Source organism: Charadrius vociferus, unplaced genomic scaffold, assembly GCF_000708025.1.
Source record: "Charadrius vociferus isolate BGI_N301 unplaced genomic scaffold, ASM70802v2 scaffold125, whole genome shotgun sequence".
Taxonomy (NCBI): Eukaryota; Metazoa; Chordata; class Aves; order Charadriiformes; family Charadriidae; genus Charadrius; species Charadrius vociferus.
In genome coordinates, this window is record NW_009649036.1 from 2,325,405 (window position 1) to 2,349,657 (window position 24,253).

The following is a 24,253-nucleotide window of genomic DNA, read 5'->3' on the forward strand; positions in this document are numbered from 1 at the left end:
AAATAAAGAGTTAGCAATTATTTTCCCACGCTCTCCACCCAGAAGGAAGCCTGGTGTCCCTTGAACCCCACCAGCTGCAGCCCAACACTCCTTCCACCTCTGCAAACCTTCACTCGGTCAATGAAGTCGAGCTACAACCCACACTCATCTAGTTAAAAACCCAGCTGAACTGTGAAATTCAGACATAGTGCAATCAGCGGCCAAGTTAGTTTTCCTATCCTGTTGCTTACTATTAAAAATTGAGTCCTTTAGAGTAAGCAAATGTTATTTTTGTTATTACAGGTTTAGAGCACTAGCCAAAGAAATTCAGGCTTATTTTCTAATGAGCATTTTGTTTCCTCTACACAGACCTATACAATCGCCCACCTTCTTTCATTCAAAAACCATGTTTAAATAAAATCACAAGTGTTGTAATTCTCCAAGCCAATCAGATTGCATTTCAGGCTATAAAGATCAGAAAAAAATATTTTTCCCAAATGAAAATCAGCATTCTCACATAACCTCACCACTCCCAAATGCTGGAACCTCATCACAGACTAAAGTTGCAGCCAACAACACTGCCAAACGGTACCAGTAATCTAAGATGGTACAACAGATACAGCTGATTTTGTGCTACAGTAAATGAACTTCAACAAGAATTATAAATTATGAAAAGTTCACCATTAGTACGGCACAGTATGGCAATACTTTTTGTATGTAACATACAGATGTGTGTTTTACATATACAATGTTCTGATTTAGCAGCAGAGTAAAACATTTAGCCATGAAACCCCAGTACCAAAAGTAGTTTTCAATCATTACAGGATGGATACTGTCATTGGAGCCAGACCAACTGTCTGCATGAGATGACCTGACAACAGTTCAGCCTGACATACAGCTGTTAAACACAGCAGTGGTATAACACACACGTTCTTTGTAATGATCAACATTTGCCAGATTTAGTCAGCTCAAGAAGCCAGATTAAAATAAAAAGGTTCATCGTCACTGGTTTAGTGCCTTCTGTACAGCCAACCCACAGCTCCAAACGTCAGTACACGTTTGATTCTGAAAATGTAATTTTAAGAGACCAAAAGTATTTTAAGAGACTAAAAGTGACTGACAAAAAAACCCAAACGTCTGGCTTAAAAAAGTCTGCACTTCTCACTGATTTTAAACTCTGCAAAGACCAGATGAGAAGGACGAGAGATAATATGAACAGAACTATTCCAGATTCAGAAATAACTGTAGCACAGAATCCAGCTATAACTACATTAGAATGTCCACGCTTTAATGCCTGAATATTTGAAAAGACTGACATAATGAGCACTGCAAAGATATAAGACAAGCTGAAATGAAGACAGACAAAAGTAATTTCTTTTTATATAAAAATGGTCTTTATTTCTTCAATACAAGGTAAACTACTATTGCAGTTTAAGACCAACACAAAAGTTGGACAGCAAATTTCTTAACAGTCTCCTAAAGGCTGAAAAAAAGAAACCCATGAAAGCTAAAAGTTATGCAGTATTTCAAGTATAACATCTAAAAACGATGAAATGATCCCTAAACTTAACTAAGTACCTCTGCTGAAATTGTATTAAAATCTGCATTTGCTAGGATACCATCTTACCTTGTTGAGAAATATAGGTCTCCAGAAACTCAAGTATTCAACAGACTCTTTGGCCTGCCGGTATCAGGAAACTGTTTACTATATATACAAAATCCTTTGGAGTCAGGCATTCTGAGAGACATCCATTTCTTTACATTTTGCATTGCAATTCTGCATTCCAACTTAGACAAGCCCCCCTCCTGTATTTCAAAACCATTTCTTGAACAGTTTACTCATACATCCTTGTGCAAAATGGGAATCAGGAAATGGAATGATACAGGAAGACAATACAGCCTTTTGTTTAGAAAGTCAGCAGTGCTGGTAATAGTCATAAAAACATTGAGGTTTACCAAATAGGAATGTATTTCACCTTTAAAACACTTGGGGTTATTTTTTTTTTTTCCTTTCTTTTTTTTTATTTTAAAAAAGGATATCTGCAGTAGTAAGGAAACTGAATTTGCAATCACTTGGATTTATAAAAGCACACACATTCCTCGTTTTCTTACATTTGAAGATCACGGGAATGTCTGTTTTAGAATGTAGTAATAATATGCACAGATTAAAATATTTTCTATTACAAAATACAGTATACAAGAGGGTGAGGCCAAAGTCTATCACTTGAATATACTCCAAAGTGTTAGCACTGAATCATGTAAAATCACATTACATGGTAGGAATAGATGGGAATTTTTACAAATTAAATGCCCCATTTCATTGGGATCGAAGGTATACTGTTCACTATTTTCAAGAGACTCCCATAAAACTAGTGTATTTCCAAAGAAGCTTTAAAAGATTTAAGCACAGACATAGGTCATATCAGAACCTAAAGCCTTCTGCAATAACTGAGGCTATAGAAAGGATTCAAGAACAAACAAGTGCATAACATACAAATAGAATGAGATGCTTTATCATATTTTGTTCAACATGGGAAAAAAAATCCCAAGAGAACATCAAATTGAAGAACTTTATGTTCCAAATTGCTGCTTACTAATTCATCCTCTAAAGCTTAAATGAATCTAAAAGTACATAGCATGTCAGATGTTAATTTGGGTGGGAAACACCAACAAAATCAAAACCATCTCATCACCCCAACCCCCCCCCCAAGCCCGTCTGCAATATTAATTGCAAGGCATCATAGTAAACAGTTGCAAGGGACAATACTTCTGCATAAACATCATGACTAATTAGCATGCTGCAACCATTATGTTTAAGACTTACACAGTCAATTACCAAAATAATGTAAATCCTAAACAAATCCATGTTGCTTCTTTCCTACAACAAAATACTTATTTGGGGAAAAAAAAATAATCTTCTTTAAGTATACACGCATTAACCTGCACTTTCCTTCTCTAAGATCTTGAAGGGTTTGTATTTCAATGCAGAAGCAATTTAGCGTCTTGGATCTCTGAAGAGTACCAGTCTTAAACATGCGTGTTTTACATTTGAATCTACATGACTAACAGTATCTTAATGAGCATTATGTTAGGAAATTTAAGGCTGTATCTCAGTTTACACGAGAACCAATGATAACTTAAACAGGCTATATATAAAATTCTATAAATAAAAATAGGAGCAAAGTCTGTTTAACCTGTACACAGAGAGCAAGAGGATAAGAAAAGGAAATCAGGAATTAAGTATTTCTATAAAGAATGCCATGTATTTTTACTAGAAACACAGATGACAAGTATATACAACATTTAAATCTCCAATTATCCACATACAACTAGGAAAACATTTACAAGGGTTTGGGTATGCAACTAAACAATCAGGTAAAAAAAGTACAGTTAGAAAAACTAAGCCTCACCAATTTCAAAGGAATAAAACCAGAAAACACTCACTCCTTAACAAAAAAAAAAAAAAAAAAATCAAGCTAATACCTACATTTAATAAGATACCTTGTTTAACACAAAAACAGCTATCCAAGCTTATAAGCCACACTGTAAATAAAAATTTGCAGAAGTTCTGACAAATGTCTTTCAAAACGCAATCAGAACTAAAATTATTGGCACAGAAAGCAAAAAGGGAATGAGGAAAAGAAGACTGTACAGTTTCCAAAATGCTATGTTCTTCTTCTAAGTATTTTTGACCTGTCAAAACGTATAGTCCAGTAGAAATTTTACTTTAAAAAAAACCCTCTACTTCTAAAAAACAAACGTTCATTAAAACAACTTCTGTTGCTACAGCACTGCCACCCCTAAGCCACTCCTTGTTGGTTTTGTCTTTCAAGATAAAGGATGCAGCCTTAAGATGTTATTTTCAATGTTACTTATAAAATCAATATTTGAAGGAAATAAAGTATTTCCTCACAGACTATTTTGTCCTTTCATCAGCAAAAGGAGATGAAATACAATTGGATGAATATCAAAGAGCACAGCAGTAGCCATCATGGCATCATCACCAGTCAGCAAGTTACCAAACTGCTATTTCCCAAATGTGCACAGGAAATTGCCAGTAACGTTTATTAAACCAAGACCTGGTAAAAGTTCTACTACAGATCCAGTTATACGATGTGCATTAGACATATTCCTTTTTGGTGTCTATCAGGGTCTTTGGATTTTTTCTGTACATTTTTTTGTTTCATTAAAAAAAATAATCTAACAAATGAAACTCACAATAACACGAGAGTATTATCTAAATTGCAACACAGTACATCTATCAGTTAAAAGTAAGTAATTCATAGAATAGGCAGAAATAAAGGGCTTCATAAGGGGACTTCATCTCTCATATCACAATGATCGCTCAGTTTAATTTATGCTATTTTCCCCCTGCTATTCCCTCTCTGCTATTTCCATTGCCAGCAATGGAAATTGGTATGCGAGTGAGAAATTACACTCTGTGTAAAAAGAACAACAGTCTCCTTAAATCTATTTCAATGTGGAGTAAGATATCAGTTCCTGCATAAAATGCTAGTAAATTTACTTTTTTATTTTAAGATTTAATATATCTATGCAATGGAACATTACTTACCTGCTGCCTCTCCAGTATTATCTATTCCCCATGTAACAGCTACAGGCAGGTTATTTCTTCCTTAAACTTATTACACACAGCAGTAAACAATGTTTTTAAGTAAAGAAAAAAAAAATTACAACAGTGCTGTTCTGTTTGTAACCAACACCTATTCACAAAAAGCAGGAAATGAGTCATGACTTGTTTGATACAACTTTCAGTGTTACAAAATTTTAAAAGGCAGTTTTCAATTGCAAACAGGATTAAACAAACATGTCAAATATCTTCTCAGTAGCAAATAGTTCAATAAACACCAGCGATCCCATGCATGAGGAATTGAGGTACACAATTTAAGGGGAAAAAAAAAAGGTGGGGGGAGAGCCTGAAGCTGTAGCCAAGTCCATCAACCTGGCTGCAGGACACCTGGCTGAATGGTAGGTGACAAAAATATTAGAGCATTTCAGACTTATGCAAAACTTTCACAGTTGCACAGGCCACTGGTCCCAACTCAGTAAAGCATAAAATCACTCACATATGCAAATAAGGTACTTAAAGCATACATTTACATTCCTTGAAATCTATGGAATGTAAGCACATGCTTTAAATGCTCTGGAAAACCAAATGGATTTAAGTGCTTTCCTGAACAAAGTAACATTTTAGGTTGGCTGTAAAATCTTCAAAATTGTTAAAAAAAAAAAGGAATCAAGAGTTTTCTACGAGTTGCCTCTTAAAGCCATCTGAGGTCTTGAAACTTAACTTAAAACATTAAATGTAGCTATTTGAATAAGTGAAAACTCCAAGAATAAATCTCTTACATAACGATTTCAATAGACTAAAAGTGAGCCTTTGTGCAAGGCTGCCAGAAACTAAGTTTTTGCAACTTATATGAACTTTCTATTCACCTGCATTTCACACTTAATGAAATTTAAAACAAATTCTCATAATTTGAAATCAACTTTCACTGGGAGCTCCAATAATTTGTTTTTAGGTAAATTTACAAAACCTCATCTGACAGATTTAATTAGTGCCACTTTTTGCTAAGACATTTAAATATTGCCCATCACTGAACAAGGACATACACGTGTACCTTCTCTTTTATATGCATGTGTGAATAAACTCTGAAGTATTAAGAAAATACCAAACCCATGAAGTCTGAGAAATGGGAACATCTGCCTTCTTCTGGCACATTGCTAATATACAACTATGTACAGACTGCCTTGGGGGTGGAGGGGGAACACACACAAGCACTATTACTATAAAACTGTAAACAACTGCAGAGTTCTGTTTGGTTGGTTTTTTTAAAGCTAACCTTTCTACCCCTTATTATGTACAGTTCAAGTTCATATGCACAGTTTAAGTTTATATTAACTGTAGTGTCAAGCAGGACCAAGGCTGTATGAGAGAAAATTTTCAGCGTGCTAAAAATCACAGACCTGCGACCACCTCTCCTCAAAACAACAGACCACAAAGAACTGCAGTTTTTACAGTTTTACATGTCAATCAGCAAATTCACAAGCCACCTAGGTAAACACTGCTAGAAAGCAAAATAGCATTAAAGGTTTTCTGTAACCACCTATTTTCATATCAAAATTGGATGTGTGAGAGCAACATTAGTATGTTTAACTCACTGAATGCAAGATTAGGTTGAGGCATATGCAAGAACTATTGCGATGTTTTTAAAGACAGCATCAATGTTTTCATTGTAACATTATCTTTAAATATTGCTGAACACAAGACTTTCCCTGAGGTGTAAACATCAAATAACTTGAACAGCTTTACACATCAGCCCCATTAAACAGTTTATTACAACACTACATCTACTGTAATCAAAGTGGTGCTGTGTACAGACATTATCATATGAACAGTTTAACATGAACAAACTACTATAAAAACAAGCATTTACTTGACTTTTTCCAATTGCTTGCACATTATAATTGCCAAATGTATATAACCAGTAATAAAGTTGCAAAAGCTATAAGGTTTAAATCACACAGGTTTCCCTCAAATGAAACAGTTAAGCAACATAAAAAAGTAAAAGAGCTACTGGTTACCATGTATGCAGATTTGCTTTATTCAGATCTATTCCTGTTCATTTTATCCATGAATCCTTACAGGCTCAGTTCAATCACATGAAGCAAACTGCTGGACAAGCGTCTTTCCTTGAAGAATGTATCTTGTCTTGCACGCTGTTCCTCTTCCTTCAGCTGTAATGTGTCAAAATTTGTGATGTAGATTTTGCTAGTCCCCATAATACACAGAAAATTGTTGGCTTATCTATACATACACAAGTCGTGCATCTACTTCACCATAATGTAAACTAACACAAAATACCCAGAAGCAGTAGCTACTTGTTTGTGCACTAAATTGTTTTCTAATACAATAGTTAGAAATAAAATTAATGTTGTTGTACAAAGTCGAAAGAATATAAATTTCACAGTTGAAGCATCAAATAATAAAGGAAGAAATAGCTACTGTTCCTGTGACTGATGGAAACATTTATATAGAACACTTCCTACAGTATGCATTCTGCAAAAGCAAACGAACAAGCACGGAAGGTAATTTTGCAATCACTAGATTTTTACATTTTTACCTGCCCACTTACAGAAGTTTTAAGCTGGTTTGACATTTAAGTTAATGCACTGATTGTATAATGAAGTGGATGGCTCACAGCTCAGTAACATTTAAAAGTGCACAGAATCTGATACCAGTACTTCAAAATTTTCAGGCTAGTGGCAAGCAGGATGGGCTTCACATCTAAAAATACACGCTTGCAGTTTAATCACAAGAACCCACTTTTCAAATAATACAATATTGATTCGCATGTTTCCTCACTTACTTGCCCTAGAAAAAAAAAACCACCAAGCCCTACTTCCTACTCTCATCTACTACGGCAAATAAGGAACCACACCATTCAGAGTTAATTACTGTAAGAGTTCACAAAATACCTGGGATGGTATAATTCCATACACTGGATTTCAGTTGAATTCCATTACAAAACAATTAGCTATCTTCATTTCATTAATAATTCACAATTTCAACATTCAATAATGTCAAAATAGTTTAAATCAAATTGCTCAAAAAACCAATACATTAAATTGTTCATGTGAAAAACAAGACATTTAGAGGAGCAATTTCATGAACGTGCACCAATACACAGCTGTCAAACATTCTTCTACCAGTATAATAATTTCAAAGCAGTTGGGAAAACAAAGTACTCAATTTTTGCATGAACAATTGACACATTTCTTCCTTTCCTCAAATTGACTGTTAATAATAATTTTTTTTAAAAAAAGAAAATATAACCCAGTAAGGCTCTATATACTACAGTACGCACATGATCCAAATCCAAAGCAGTGACTGGAATTTCTTTTCTTATTCACAGACTTTGTTCCCAAGTCATGAATGTATCAACCAGTAACTACTTTTGGGGAAGTTTCCTCCCCAGAGCCCCAAATTTCAATAGGTGTTATGTACTTTTAAAAGTAATTAGTAGCAAAGTGACAAAGTGCTGCCTCCACAAGATATGTTCAGAGTTGCGAGCTAAGTGAGCACAGATAGACAGGGGAAAATCTCAGTTTTTACTGGAGAAAGTTAAGTATATGACAGCTGTGAGACTGCATGTCAGAATTTGCTGCTCTCATCATACAATTGCTGCGGCAAGAATTATGGATCTTTATCACTTCTATGGCGACAGTTAACAGATCCAAAGCACCACATATATGATTTATAATACTAGCATAAGAAAGCTTCAGTTCCTGGGAATAATTTGCCAGATTTGTAGGGGTACTTATGGAACTACAGGAACTTTAAAGAATGTGTGATAAACTGGACTTAGGATTAGTCCTTTTCACTACAGGGCTCTTAAGATGGTCAGTGCCACACTGAACCTTCATTTTAAAAAACGTGGCCAACTAAAATCCAAGTATTCTGCCACTATATCTTGGCAAAACCGGAAACCTTTGTGGTTCCAAAAGGAAGAAATAAATCTGTATGGATTATACCTTCATGCTCACCCTGTTCAGTATTCTACAAGGAAGTAGAATATTGAAGTAAGAAACAACTTTAAAAAAAATAAAATAAATCTCTAGTCAGTACTTCTTGGCAATACTGTTTTCCATCTGCCTCAAGCTATCCATCCCAAGCATGTGTTAGGTTTGTACAATTTAACACCATAGAGCAATCAGTTTCTCAGTATTTCTACTAATAAAAACCCAAATTTCAGACTCATCTGTTAAATAGTTATTTTGTGATTTTGAAGTTAGGGTTTTATGCCAGAACATTTCACAAATGAAATCCCAGAACTTCAGTATTCAAACATTTTTGTATTTATGCAAGATGCAACTTGAGCATTGTTTTTCACAAAGACAGACTCTTACAACAAAACCCAATAGATTTCTTATATATGTAAAGCATCTTGCATTAGCAACTAATTTTCTTCCTTAATTCCAGTTATCCAAATAAGCATATGAAAGCTTTAAACAGCTTTTAGAAGGGTCAAAATTATACATTAGTTTAAAGCTGTATGTGCATACACCCATCGAGTTTAGTTATAGTACTGTAGTATGATATTTTCAGAGAATGAATTTTAATCTCCCAACCTGTTCACATTTCAGTAAAATGCATGATACACATTTGTCATTATATCCTAATAGCAGCTAAGAATTAATTCATGTAATTCTCCTTTATTTTATTCTATACATAAAGAAAAAAATACACAAAGCAAAAATCCCACATAAAATATCAGCTTGAAAGCCAGAATTTGTTTTAACTTAACCTACATTCCAGAACATCACAAACTTCCAAATACTGTGATGTTTTAGCTATAACACAGTGAGAAAGAAGGAATTTCAAGTTCGACTCTGTATTTGTCTTTCTCCATGTAAGCTGAGGTACATTAAGTGATTCTGTCCATCATACATGTACAAACAGGCTATTTTACCACCACTAGCACCTTCTGCCATTTGTTGCATTTCCCCCCCTCTCCTATTATTACTGTACTTACCTGGTATCTTTGTTCAATCTAAGTGTATAATTTAAGATCAACACAAGAACAATTTCCTGATTTTATAAATAATTTTACACGGGATGAAAAAGAACAGTCCCGAACTAGTTTCCTTCATCATATGTCTTTCTCCTACTATCCCAGCCTGTCTATTCACTAAAAATAACTGATGAAGAGAGGTGTGTTCAGAAAACTCAACCTTTAGTTTACAAATTAAAAAGTAGTGAATTATTGGCAAGGATCTTTCACATTAATATACGAGGAAGGCAGAAAAAGGTAGATCAGGCTTCCACAGGAAAACATGAAAATTAAGATATATCTCTCATTTATCTCGCTTGCTCTCGTTTGGGTTTTTTTGTTGTTGTTTTTTTCTTTTTTTTTTAAAAAGTCTTAGTTCTCAAACCACAATGAGCAAAAGAAAAAAATGGAATTTGTCCATTCTTTGGAGAACACTGCACCACACCAACATTTTCACTTGCAAGTAATTACTTTGTGTTTCAAATAGTATAAAGCCTTAAAGTTTCTTGGGGAGCTTTCACAGAGCTCAAATTTGTCAAAACCACTGATTCGAATAACAGAAGCACAGGATGTGGGGAACACAAAAATATACGCGTGTCTAAGGACGCCTCAGAAGACAACAGAATTACATAAACATGTTTGTGGAAAAAATTAATAAGAGTTATGCATTTGAAAATAAACAATAGCATAAGATTTTCAGTTCATTTTTTGAATCATCTTATCACCCTCAAGAAAATGAGAGAAATCACTGAACATTAAGAAACAAACTATATATTTCTGTAAAGCACCAGAGTAGCCATAAAACAGACTTCAAGAAGCACATAAAAGAGTGGCACTGCTTGCCTCTTTTGCTCTATGGTAGTTATCAAATACTGCATCAGATGCACAAATTATGATTTCTCTGATGAATGCTAGATGCAATAGAATAGCACCAGCCCCACATGTTCTTCCTCAAAAATACACAATTTTTAAAAAAAGAGACATTAGGTAAATAATGTTCGTAATAGCTTAATACTAATAAGATCTGAAATATTCCTAGACAGCTACATATACCCAGGTCTTGAACAATGCTACCACAATTCACTTAAAATTCTGTTATTAACTAGAAGCTTATTATTAAAATAACTTACAAAAATAGGCATTTTCCTATTAATGTACAAGGTTTCTTAAAAGGCTAATTTCATACTTCACTTGATGTTTAGGTGGTTGCTAACACAGTTACAGGACAGTTCCTACTTATACAAGCAAAAATATGAGTATTACTTAAAACTATCAGTACCATTTCCCCTCCTACTGACACCAAAGAAAATTCCAACGTTAGTTCTTAGATCACTCCAAAGCTGAAACTATTTCAGAGAGCCGAGAGCAATTTTTGAAGAAGCATATGAGCCTCAGAAGTACATTAGACTTTAAATTATTTTGCTTACAGTGGTTTGAGAGCAAAAAAAAAAATCAGAGAAAAAACATGAAATATGAGTACAAAGTCTACATACATATCAACTGTTACAATGTTAGTGTGTTTTTGTCTTTGCAATCCAGTCCAAATCCAGTTTAAATAGGAAATAATCAATCAACCCAATAACAAAAACATAAAATGAAAAACGTAACATTCAGCAATTATAGAAATTCAGACAGATTAAGATTGGGACAATGTATCAGCTAGAAATACATCACTAAGTATCAGTTAAACTAAAAAAAAAATATATAATTCTGTCTAAAAAAAAAGGTCAGGACTCATGCTGATGAAGTTACTATTCTGTTTGTACACATTAATTTTGCTGTTAATCATTCTAAATATCATCCTATTGGATTCTTAGTTTTCTTGACTAACACAGGTGAGACATTTGTCTTAAACCCATTGTTCTCTTTTATACCTCTCGGCTTTCTACAAGCAAAGGCAAGATGTTTCAAGGAAACATTCAATTTATAGTAATTCTGTAGAATGGATTATCAATGGACATGAAGCCTTACTCAAGTGAAGGCACAGAATCTTGCAAGAATTTAATTTTACATCATGAACTGTACAAACAGAAGTGTAAATACCTGCTGTGGTACATCTAAACTTTTTAATAGAGTTTTATTGTTATAAACACATTTAGTAAGTTATTCCAATTTAATCCATCTCTATGAATGTAATACAGTACAAACTGAATTTCACTGTATACAAAAATGTTCACAATGGACCGTTAAAATGCTTCTAAACTAGATGTGTCACACTTAAAAAAAATGCCAGTACAGTATCACAGTTATGACTATAAGTACACAATAAGGAGAAGTATAGGTGCCATTCATAGGGTGCAGGCACAGAGGCAACTTGATGTTATCTGGCAAAACACAGTAATTTGGGGAGTAACTCTTTTCAGCACTGCTGATATTTATTAAGTGACTGAGACTGTTTAATCAGTTTATGAATATTAATCAATGTAAAGAACAAAACAAAAAAGAATGTATGGTAACATACATCTTAGTGAAAATGAAACATACAAACCAGGAGATAACTGCTTTTTTGTGGTTTTTGTGTGTGTATATATATGCATGTAAAACCAAAACTACAATAAAGCCTCTCATTAAGACAACAAGACAAAATGTTTACAACTTAACTTTAAAAAAATACCAAATGCTTTCATTTACATGCAGAATACTAAATTTGTCCTTTAAATCAAGTTCTTAAGACCTATTTTCTTCTTTGCACAAGGGAATTTTACCTATGCAACCTCTCTGAAAGAAGAGAGAGGTCCCAGCACACAACAAAGTTAAAGGAAGTTGCACATATAAATCCCACCTGAACTGAGACTGAAACCACAGTCTCATTTTGAAATTGTGCTTTGGAAATTATAAAATGCAACCTAATGCTACTTGATATGTTTTCTTGTGGCGACAGGGTAGGCAATCTGTACTTGGCACAGAAGCTCCATATCTACATGTATGACACTAAATACACAAAAATTAAAGCTAGATTAATAAAGTACGCCAAGAGTAAAAAAAGAGTATCTTGAACTCCAGGTTATTAACAAGCAAGTATGGCTTGCTCAGAACACTCTGGAAATGCATTCATCACTCAGCTCAATGGTTACCTCCTCTTAATAACAACTATTTGCAAATATCACAAATACGCATTTATCATAAAAGGTAAAAATCCAGTTAAACAAGAGAAACTACACTTACTTTTATTAAATCTGTTTTTTTTTTTTTTTCTGATATTTTACAGTTAAGAACCACAGTTGCTATTCTTATGCAATTCCAGAAATATTTCTACCAATCCATTTTTTATGGCCAAAAGTGGCTTAAACAGATATATACTGCCAACTTTATGTCAGCTGCCATGTCTCACCTTCCTGTTTAAGCCACTGACCCCCCCTTGTCTAGGTCGACTACTGCTTTGCGCGTCCCTGTTAGCATATGAACCCAAGACAACGTTCCACTTAATAGACTACAGCATTTAGTATCAGAAATTGTTCTCTCCCAAAGGAGTCAGCGACACAAAAGCCTGACTGAAAAACTAATGCTTAACTAACACAAAATTGTATTTTCACTTAGGAGTATATGACATTTTATATGATTTCTAAAAAGTTTTGCTCTATTTAACTTCCATAAATGAACTTCCATGAATAAATACCACATGCAAACCTGGAAACTAAATCTGAGGGTAAATTGAAGAAACAGAAGTTGGGCAGATAGGCAAGTTCGCAAGCTTCAATTTTAGTGTAGATGTAGTGGGAAATTCTTCAAAAAAAGGCAAGGCTATCGCAGAGAAACTAATAGGTGGGGTTTTTTCCCATTGTCAAATATAGGGAATCATGGGTAGCTTGAATTTGCAATCCTCAAAATGGTACTTTATATAATATGATGAACATTTCTGTGTATTTTAAAGCTCTCAGCAGTACACTGAAAAAAGTATTGTTTAGCATACTACTCTGTAGCTATCTAAACATTCGATGCATGCAAGACTGCAGATATATGAAATAAAAGAACGCATTAGTTTGTGAACAACCAGAAAAGAGACAATCCTTGTGTCATACATTTGCTTACTAGTCTTCAGAAAATTACTTCCCTATCAGACAGAGGAAGGAATGAAAAATCAGGGTGGTGGGGAACAACGGATCATAAGTCTTACTGAAGGTAACACCTGAATTTAGCTAGAAGGCAGAAGATACTGACAGGTCACATTTCATGTAACGAAGAGCAAAATCTGGCTATATTTCCTGAATTAGAGTAAAACTCACCAGTAAAAAACCAAACCAAACCAAAAAAAAACCCAACCCAAAACACCGCCATACTTGTGCAAGGACAGCAACTGTATATACATGCGTTCCCTAAATTGAAATAATCCACACAGGACATACGAAGGGCTAAATGCTGCAGTTCTTACACAAGTAGATTTTAAAATACAAAATTAGCATTTTAAAATACAAATAAGAAATAACCATGAATTTAATATAATCTTCCACAATTACAAAGAGAACAGACTTATCAGTCTGGCTTACTGCTTTTTTTAAGAATTGGTTTAATGGTATTTCATAAAAACTGCAAACATTAATACCACCTAAAATTAAAAGGCCAGCATGCAATCTGCAGAAGATAATCACACCAATACTCCCTCCCTCTCGAGACCAGTTACCTGTTGTTACTTACCTATGCTCATGTCAGATGCTGCAAGAAGAAAGTGATTCAGTACATACTGCAGGACCACTTAAATGCAGATATTAATGGTGTAAATAATCCCAAACCTAGAGTAGTTACTTTTAGTAAGTCAGTAACAGTAAAGTTCAAGAACAGGAAACAAATGCTCACCTTCTTTAACGATGACGATACTCTCTCTCTCTGTCTCGTTCTCTGTCACGATCTCTGTCACGATCACGATGCCTCTCTCTTTCACGGCTTCTTTCCCGGTAATAGTCATCGTGACGATCTCTACTGCGTGATTTGTGGCGCCTACTTTTTTCTCGTGACCTACTGTGGTCCCTCTCTCTGGATCGCTCACGTCTTCTAAAAGGAATTACTTCATTAAATTTTTCTTCCAAATACAAGCCACCTGCATGCCAATTTTGTATTCTGTTGACGAGCATGAATGTAATCAAAAAAGGGTAGGAGAGACATCTCTGTCCACTGTGATGCAGGTCTGGTTTTGTATATAACATGAAAGGTAGCTGGTATAAAAGGTGGTGGCTAGGAACTTAGTTACAGATAGTAAGGTGCATCCACTCTCTAATCTATCAAGGAAAAGTCAGAAAGTCCATAGTCAAAATGGAGGACAAGATGGCTGAAATCAGCTGGGGGAATGCACCATACCTCAGACGATCACTGCAACATGGCTCCTAACCTGTGTACTGGAAGTATGTGCCCCAACCAGCTGTCTTCACGTTTTTAATACTCAAGACCAACTACACTACTGCAGTATCCAAATGAACTAGAGCCTCAGCGTTTGTACTAACTCTGAAAGGGTCGTTATTTAAGTTTTGAAGGAAATATCAATCTCTTATTTGTACTAGGTAGAAGAGTCCATGAATTTCCAATCTACCTACTCTGAATTTTTAGATTGTATGACAAAGGACAACAAGCAAAATCATTCTGCCTGACTTCCCCTCCCCGCCCCAACTCAAGCGTATTTCTACTGTGACAAATGTGGAGAAAATTACTTTTAAGCAAAATGAAAACTGGCATCAAATATCCTCAACCTTAATTTTCAATAGCAAATTCTAATAAAAAATATGCACTGGACGTATTAATTGATAAAGGAAAATTCTATTTGGAAGTCTACATATTGCAAGAGTACCATGTAGGAAAGGATACTAAATAAAACTAGCAGTTAAACTTAGGCCAGTCAGATCAATTTTGAAAAAAACAGTTAATTAAAAGGTAGCTAAGTTCTAGAAACCCCTATTTGGTTCTTTTACACATTTCTTGTTTCTTGTGCAACTCAGCAAATTGTTAAGCTTCTTACATGATTTAGTTTCCTCTCTGTGAACTAGTCCTGCACTACACCTTCCCTTTTACAAATAGGGGCAAATGGAAAAGGAAAGTTTTACCTGGATCCAGAACCATAAGACTTGGACTCAATTCCATGAAGGCAGTCCTGAAGAGAGCTAATAAGTACTTTACAGCGATCATCCGCAGATACTTTGGACTGTTTAATTAAGGAAATTGCAGTTACCAAGGTCTCTATAGCACTTCCATAGTCGCCTGAAAATGATATAAGATCATGATCAGAAAATTATGCAAATTAAAGCAAAGACTTTTATCTGTAGTAGTATTACCATTTCAAGTATCCTCTCTTCAACAGCCATCCACAGATCATTTACTGTAGAACCAACTACTAAAATACTGTCCAGACCAGTACTCAGAATACATTCTCAGAAACTAATTGAAGCACAGTATAAAATCAGTCATAGGTTGTACCTAAATTCAGCCTCCAATTAGGAAAACGTAGCTTCAGGGCTGCAAGCTTCTAGAAACTCTTTTCAGTTGGGTAGAATAGCAAACACATTAATCGAGTTCTACTAACCAGCACTGGCATCTGATACAGCTCTCGAAATGGCACTGCTTGAGATCGCCCTATTTCTATTCATGATTTCTTCAAATTCTGCTTCACTTAGAGGTGTCCTCGCAGCATCCATTTCTCTGCAAGCAATAAAACTGGTATTTAAAAGATTAAGGGAAACTTAAGAAGATATCATTGCAGTTTTAACAATCCAAGTTTGCAACTTATAGCAAAGTGACAAACAGAAAAGAAAGCAGGATCTGGGTTTGGTTTTGTTTTTTTGTTAAGGACCATGTTACAGTACACAATCCTGAAAGCTTAAAAAAAAAAAAAAGAAAAAAAACAATTAACACATTGCTGTATAAATACTTATTCTTGTTCATCCCATCTATTTTGAAGATTCAGCAGCACTTAATATTGTGCTTTACAAATATTTATAATTTTCATAAAATCCTTGAAGGTATGTAAGTAGATATTATCCCAATTGAATGGATGCGGAAATACATGTACATAGGCAATGCGACTTTGAGCAAAATTAGAAATAATTTTTATAACAGTACTGGAATTAGAACTATATGATCCTGTTTCCCAGATCTTAACTAAGACCAGAATGCTATGACTTATGAAAAGCAAACACAGTCTACCATCTTTAAAACACTCAATTTTCTGAATGATACTTCAACATTTTACAGCTAATTTTGGTTTTGGTTTTGTTTTGTTTTTTATTTCTGGTCAAGTTCAAGGTGCTCCAATTTGATCTCCAAACCGGTCACAGTAAGGAGGAAGCAATAAAGCAGACTCCTCATACTCATTACACTTTTTTACTTCAATTATTAGCTACCTATATAGGGTTTCCAAAGTAACAGAAGTTAACCTATATAAAAATTTTCCCAAAAGTTTTGCAGTGTCCTATTAGCCAGTCTCTGTATCACATAGAGAATTTGGAGAAACGTGTTAGAGAAATGTTGAGACTGTTAAACTGGCCCACTGCTTGATATTTCTAGAACAGTGTTAGTTCTTCTGGTAGAAAGAAAATGCAGAATAATAAGCAATGCTATCCTCTTAATTGCAAGAAGTGGAACAAGATCCTATAGCCAGTTTAGCATAAGAGGAAATGTCTAAAAATTCATACCTCCCTGAGTTTTGAGTATTATTTTTCGTGTGCCTCCCATAGAATGGAATATGTAATTTTTCTCTTATGGACATGTTATTTCCAGTGAAACGCCTATGATATATAATTAATGACAATTTAAATAGTTATGGATGATAGTTTTAACATTATTAATGAAAATACTGGACAGTAAGTTAATACTGTCCTATTCCCACTCCTTCCCTCCCCAGACATTCTATAAACTGAAGGCAACCTCGATTCTGTCCATCAAAAAACAACCAACAGCTTATCATTCTATAGTATTTCAGGCAACTAAGCCAAATGCTTGAATTTCTATAGCTTCTGTATGAACAAAGTATGTACAGATGAGTGGAGTTCTTTAAACTTTGTGATAAAAGAAGAATCAAGGCAAAGTGTCTTTGCAGAAAACATTTTCAGCAAAAGTGTCTCTCTCATGCTAGCGGTAAAATCACAACTGAAAAATCCAAATGTAACTATGTAAAGAGTGTCTTTCTTACAATTTATCCCCAAATTTTCTGTGACAAATACGAATATGGTGAAAAAAAAAAAAAATCAAGAAACAGCAGCAAGACAGAGATGCTTGAAAGCACAGATGAAAAAGATGTTTCAAACAGGATGTGAAAAACTTGACAATTCAAGTTAGAGAGACTCAAGAACTCTGTCCCAGATAGGATTAACCATAGGAAAGCCACTGCTAGAGATGCTTGAAAGCACAGATGAAAAAGATGTTTCAAACAGGATGTGAAAAACTTGACAATTCAAGTTAGAGAGACTCAAGAACTCTGTCCCAGATAGGATTAACCATAGGAAAGCCACTGCTACAAATACAGCCATATTGACCCAAATAAGCAGAGGCATCTTGACAGGAAAGGAAGATGAAGTCCTGCAGTTAATTCATGCCTAGCTTTTGCAACAAAGACTAACTTTGAATTGAATCCCGAAGAAAAAGGGGACAAGCAAAGCTGCTGAAAGATGATAATGATATGAGCTTGGCATGGTACTCCACTCAACATACGCACATACTCAAAAAGGAGAACTCCAGAGCATTCTAAAAAGACAGCTTGCAAAGCATGATGATAAAGGTACAAGTCAGAATTTCAAGTTAAGACAGAAGCACAACCAGAAGCTGCTGCATAAGAAGTGAATATAAGTTTACATGTAGAACACATGGAATGATGACACTGCCAAATAAAAACAGTGAGGACAAACAGTTCAGAGCTGAAAAGGGAAAGAAAGATTAATGGTGTTGCATTTCAGGATTTTCCTACTGCTACAAATATGTTTCTGAGAGATATTTCACTGAAAGAAGTGAAAAGGGGCAAATTAAAAGACTGCTGGGTTCCCTTCCAGCCCTATTTTTCATTATTTCTAAATTTGAATTGAAAAGGAAAATCAAATGCTTCCTACAAGAGGAGTAAAATCTGTTACCAAGCACATTACACCAAAAGCACTCACCTTCCAGGTGGCCCATAGTCACCTCTGTCATATGGTGGAGGTCGGCCATATGGATCTGTTGGAGGTGGGCCACGGCTGTCTGAAGTAGGTATGCCACTATTGGCAGGTGGGGGGAAGAAAGCTGGATTCACATGTGGTGCAGGTGGTGGAGCACCTGGAGGTGGCCCAGGGAGATGTGGAGGAGGAGCAAGAGTCAGGGGTGGCCCAAGAGGGCCAGGTGGACGAGGGGGAAATGGACCCGGAGGTGGAGGTGGACCCTGCTGAGGTGGTGGAGGACCTGGTGGTGGCCCGTAGCCTGGAACTGGTGGTGGAGGGCCTGGAGGAAGTGGCCCAAGTGGAGGCTGACCAAAAGGCTGTCCTGGAAACAGAACTGGTGGTGGTGGACGGTCACCACGATTAGGAGGTCCAGCTAATGGAGGTGGGAGGACCTGACCAGGAGGTGGAGGGCCTGGTGGGCCTGGTGGGCCAGGAGGACCTAAAGGTGGACGTGGGGGAGTTTGTCCAGCTAAAAAAAAACAACAAACAAACAGTTAATAAATATAAAGAAATAAAAGACTTAGCAAAATAATTAAAATTCTTGCCCTTTTTTTTTAAAATTCTTAAAAACAACAACAACAACAAAAAACCCCTCACTGAAAAATTTTCAACTTACACAAGATATGCATGGTCCCACTTCGGGTCCAGTAGCTTAGAAAATTTTTAACAGTTGCTTGACTATCAATATCTAAAGAGAATAACATTAACTTGAAAACTGACAACTCCCCCACCCCAATCACTTAATCACCTGCTATTGTTACTAAAACCCCCAGAAGCTTATAAAAACGAGAAAACATTGCATCCTACTTACACCTCCAGCTAGTCTTTCATATGGGGCATATGAATTATATATATTATATATCATATATTATGAATATAAATCAAAACTATGGGAAATATGACCTATCAGTGGGTATGAATCAAAGCTGATTTCCTGTTGGTGTGCAAACTTGTAATGCAGTAAGGAAGAGTTACTTTACGCTCTGCAACACAGGCATTCTCAGCCCATATGACAAACCAGAAAATCTTAACTACACTGCACTAAAGACAAGTCTACTTGCTAACATGATCTATCTTAATTTTTTCATACTTTAAAAACATGTACATTGACACATTATAAAGAATGTCCAAAAAATGTTATCATATTGCTATCAAATTTAGGAAGTACAACTCTGTGTTTGAACAGCAACAAAGAAATAACGTTGAATCCTACAATCCAGCTGTGAACACTGATTATAGCACATTATTGAACTGCCTTGGTCTCTATAATTTCCCAAATAAGTATGTCGCATTAATACAAGCAAACACAAATGAAATTGAAACTCCGCTTTTCAATTATTTTACCTGGAAAAGGTGGTGGCGGCCCTCCTGGCCCTGCCGGTCCAGGGAATCTGTCTCCACCTGGAATGGCACCTGGAAAACGGCCTCGCCCTCTATTACTAGGTGGAAATGCTGCTCGTGAGCTTCCTCCTGGGGGACCAGCTTTACCTTCCCCAGACATCTGGCCAGACTGTGTGGCTGCAATGGAAAAGCAAAAGTGTAATTACAGAAATCAAAATAGGTTAAAGCTTTTCAACACTTGTTCTAAAGTTTTATGCAGCACTACAGCATGAGCTCATGAGCACCAGCTTGTTCCTTGGTACCCAAACCATTTGGGGAGGAAAAAGTGCGTTGCTAAAATACGGCAGTGTTCCAGTATGCCCATACTAATGGAATAGCATCTGGGGAGACTGTGAGTCCTTCCTTTAATGCATCCCAAGGCCACAAAACTACTAGGACTGGGAACCACAAGACAAAGTGCCGGAGGAAAGTACAACGCAGAATCTCTCTTCCTCATTCTGTCATAAGTGCACCAGAATTTAGACCATTGTGTCTACAAATGTTACATTTCTAAATGCTCTTGTGCTTTTTTTAAAATTACATCCACATGAAATTGAGAAAGCTTCTCCAACTGTAAGACAAGAGTTTCACCAAGGCGTAACCTTCTTTCACTGAGCGCTATCTCTTGCCAAAGCAGCAGGTCTTCAGTGTATTAAGTGTTTTTATTTAAAAGGATCATCTTTGTTTAAGGATGCAACCTTATTTACCTGGACTGTATTTTACAGCTATTTTAAAATGTGCAGAAGTTATAAGATGCTGAGAGAAAAACTGCCGTACTACTTTTGAAATAAACTTTTGTTTTTCCAAGACAGCACATAAGAAAGGCTTACTTTTCCTTGACTGCATTTCAAACTGACTCAGAAATTGTTTATTACATGGAGTTACAACAGGATTCTGCCCATGCAATTCCCTTTTAGGCAACAAATCCATCAACTTTTTGGAGGATGCTTCCGATCCCACACCCACAAGGGCAAACCTGAAAGGAAGGAAAAAAAAAAAAAAAAAAAGAGTTGTTAGACCACAGTTTTTCCCTTTCCTGAATATCCTGATGCCTCACTAAAAAGGTTACATACAGTAAGCAAAAGAATACTTGAAAACTAGATATAGAAACTGTCTCACAGGTCTTAGTCCAGTTTTCAGAATAGATAAACTAACTCATTCTAGGACATATAAGAAGAACCAAAAGTGCAAGTACAAGATGCATCAAAATATATCACAACAGAAGCAGCTTTTTGGCAGAGTATCAATACACTATATATGTTATTATTAAGCATTACTGTGTTCTCATTACTACTAAATACAGAGAAGGGCACATTCATGCAAGGAAGATTATGTTGCTAGTGAAAAATGGGCTCAAGTGCTCACTTTCAACAGTTAATGGAAAATAAAGATGTAAAGATTTAATAATGGACGTTGGGGGAACAGTATTCACACTATGAGGAACACGTATCACCACCACGCTACCACACTAACTGAAGTCTAAGAATAGTCTTAATGAAGATGGCCAACAAGATTTAACTCGCAAAATAATGAGACACACAACACCGTCATAAAAATTCATGCCTGAAATCTAAGTCATTAGTATGAAATGATATACCCAGTCATTGCTGGATATCAATTAACAAGGATTATCAGTTCACATACTGACAGTTATGAAAACTGAGAACTCTTTCCGCATTTCCACCCTCCAAAACTTCAGTTCATTTACACAAAAAACAAATGACAAGTTCTTACCCTTTAGACTGGCCATTAGCACGATTTTCAAAAAATTTTATCTCCAAAATATCATTTACCCCCAGTGAATGAACCGCTTCAGTTAAGTCTTCATCTGTTGTCCACTGAAAAATATTTTTAATATTCAACTATGAAAGCTTATCTGTAATACTAGGAAAAGGGCAAATAAGTTTTCCATGGATTTTTTTTCTTGTGTGTGTGTGCGCGTGAAATTGGTCAAGAGAAGTAATTTATTCAGGTTGTCAATACTTTGACTTTTGGAGAGCAGTCATTTTTACAATTCTCAGAAAATTAATTTTAAAAAATATACATACTTCCCCATATGCTACATTGCATCAATTCCTCCACACAGTATACCAGCTACAGTGTGCCAAAAAAACCCCTTGGTTTGTGTAAGTTTTGTCTTCTGAGAGTACTAGGCTTAAACTGGACTATTTAAATAATTGTTAATTTTTCCATACCAAATCAATTTTTTCTCCCACTGATTCTATTCCACACTAAAATCAATTTTAAACATCATATTAATCAAGTGCTCTTTATGAGATCTTTGACTAGTAAGAGTTCAGTGAACTACATATTATTTGCACGAAAATAGCACGATTTACAGACAAAAGAAGGGAAACGAGTACAGAAGCTATGGTTAGAAACAACTGCTTCCACCTCACCAAACCTACTTGCTGTAACTTCCTATTAATTACTATGTAGCGTTTAACAATTTCACTTGTATCCAAAGATACACAAATACACTAATACTTATGGTTTTCTTCCTACTTCTGTAACTTCATCGCTTCTTTACATTTCATACGGAAAGTGCAAAGCAGGCTTTCAAGATTCTGAACGACTCCTCTGACCTCCCTCAAATCAAGGCTTCTTTAAAAAATTCAACAAATTACTTTGCTGAGAGCTAAAAGCAAAGAAAACAAGCACAATAGCAATGATAAAGTAGATAAATGCACTTTTTGAAGATAATTTCATTTGTCAGGCCAAATAATGAGTAACAGGTACAAACTGCTGAACGTTGGCCTACCTGCTTTATAAATTGTGGTACTCGACTCGGATGAATTCAGCTAATTCATGTGCATTTTATTGATATATTTTAGAATGACACAACTGTTAAGTCAACAGCTCCTTTACTTACCTGTTAGCTCCTGAAATTAGGATACTGTAATAATTAACGGAAAAAACCCTAAGCACCCATAAAGCATTCTTTTTCAAGTTTAATACTAGTAAGAAATTAATCAGAGGGAAAAACCTTGAATGAGAATTTTGCATGTGTGGACATGGAAGAATTGGATTTCAGATAAACAGATAAAAACTCCAGTTAACTCAGCTACTGGCCAGATCTTACACTTTGCTTGCTTAACTGCAATTTATTTTAAAGTGCTTTAATGAGAACAAAAGTAATTGTCTTAAGGACAACTGCAGTTCAGCGAGTTATCCTAAACGTGTTACTGGACCACAGAAATAAGCCTCAAGGCAAGTACCTGAAAACAGTTTTGTTGTAAGAGTCACTGCCCTGCAAAAAGGGAAATGGAAAACGGCCCTGGAAAAACCTGAAACATAAATTCAAGAAAAACCCAGAGAACCTTCCAGCTCCTTTTTAAACCAAAAAATTCAGCAAGAGTTTACTAAAAAATGGGTTCATTCAGTAGCCTTAAAGTATCTGCAGGCATAAACTATTTCATAGTTTAAGCTTGTTCTCCTCTTTCATTCAGTTCTCTGAAAACCTTAAGATGACAGTAGCATAAATATCCCTTCATAACACTTAAAACATGAGTGGAAACTCTGAAGTTTTATTTACTGAAGCTTTCCTCAATTTTTTAGACATCAGGACAGCTCCAGATAGGCTCACTAAATTTCAAGTAAAAAAAAAAACCCACAACAAAAAAACCAAAAGGCCTGCTTTGTTGTACTCTTAATATTCGATATAAAACAATTTTAACCCAAAAATATTTACAAAGAACTAATAATTTTAAAATTCCTGGCCACACCTAAATAGTAACGAGATACTTACCCAAGTAAGATTTCCAATGTACAAGGCAATTCTCTTTCCAGTATATGTATAGACAACATTTGGTGCGGCTCCTTTACCTACATCATCCCCAACAGATGGTGGGAGAGAATCCATGTAATCACGATCTTCTGGGGCATCTCCATTATTTGCAGATGGAGAAATTACATCATCGTATAAATCAATCTGATCATGTCCACCATATTCAGCTTCCTAGAATAAAAAAAGACTTCGATTATATTTAACATCAAACACTCTTAAAACTTACTTGAAACAAAACACTGATAACTGGCACGTTCCACAGCAATAGTAAGTCTGATCCAACATCTACACAACATCCCTGCTGAAAAGTTTCATCCACATTGAAGTATGTTGTCGTGGTTTGGCCTCAGCCAGCAACAAAGAACCACGCAGCCGCTCGCACAACTCCCACAGTCGTGGAAAAAGAAAATGACAGGGCCAAACTCGTGGGTTAA

The 24,253-nt window shown here is 35.6% G+C and overlaps 1 protein-coding gene across 1 annotated transcript in view; it reads right to left on the reverse strand.

Moving 5' to 3' along the window:
• Positions 1-6,317: 6,317 nt before the first annotated feature.
• CPSF6 (cleavage and polyadenylation specific factor 6, 68kDa) overlaps positions 6,318-24,253 on the reverse strand; it is a 32,704-nt gene continuing 14,768 nt past the window's right edge. Inside the window, exons 3-11 of the mRNA XM_009887793.1 lie at positions 23,781-23,990; positions 21,767-21,870; positions 20,863-21,008; positions 19,997-20,170; positions 18,617-19,121; positions 16,054-16,169; positions 15,578-15,731; positions 14,343-14,534; positions 6,318-6,735 (exon numbers count right to left, since the gene is read on the reverse strand). Of these exons, the coding sequence (XP_009886095.1) occupies positions 14,348-14,534; positions 15,578-15,731; positions 16,054-16,169; positions 18,617-19,121; positions 19,997-20,170; positions 20,863-21,008; positions 21,767-21,870; positions 23,781-23,894 (1,500 nt within the window). The 5' untranslated portion in view covers positions 23,895-23,990 and the 3' untranslated portion in view covers positions 6,318-6,735; positions 14,343-14,347. The remainder of the gene's footprint in view (positions 6,736-14,342; positions 14,535-15,577; positions 15,732-16,053; positions 16,170-18,616; positions 19,122-19,996; positions 20,171-20,862; positions 21,009-21,766; positions 21,871-23,780; positions 23,991-24,253) is intronic.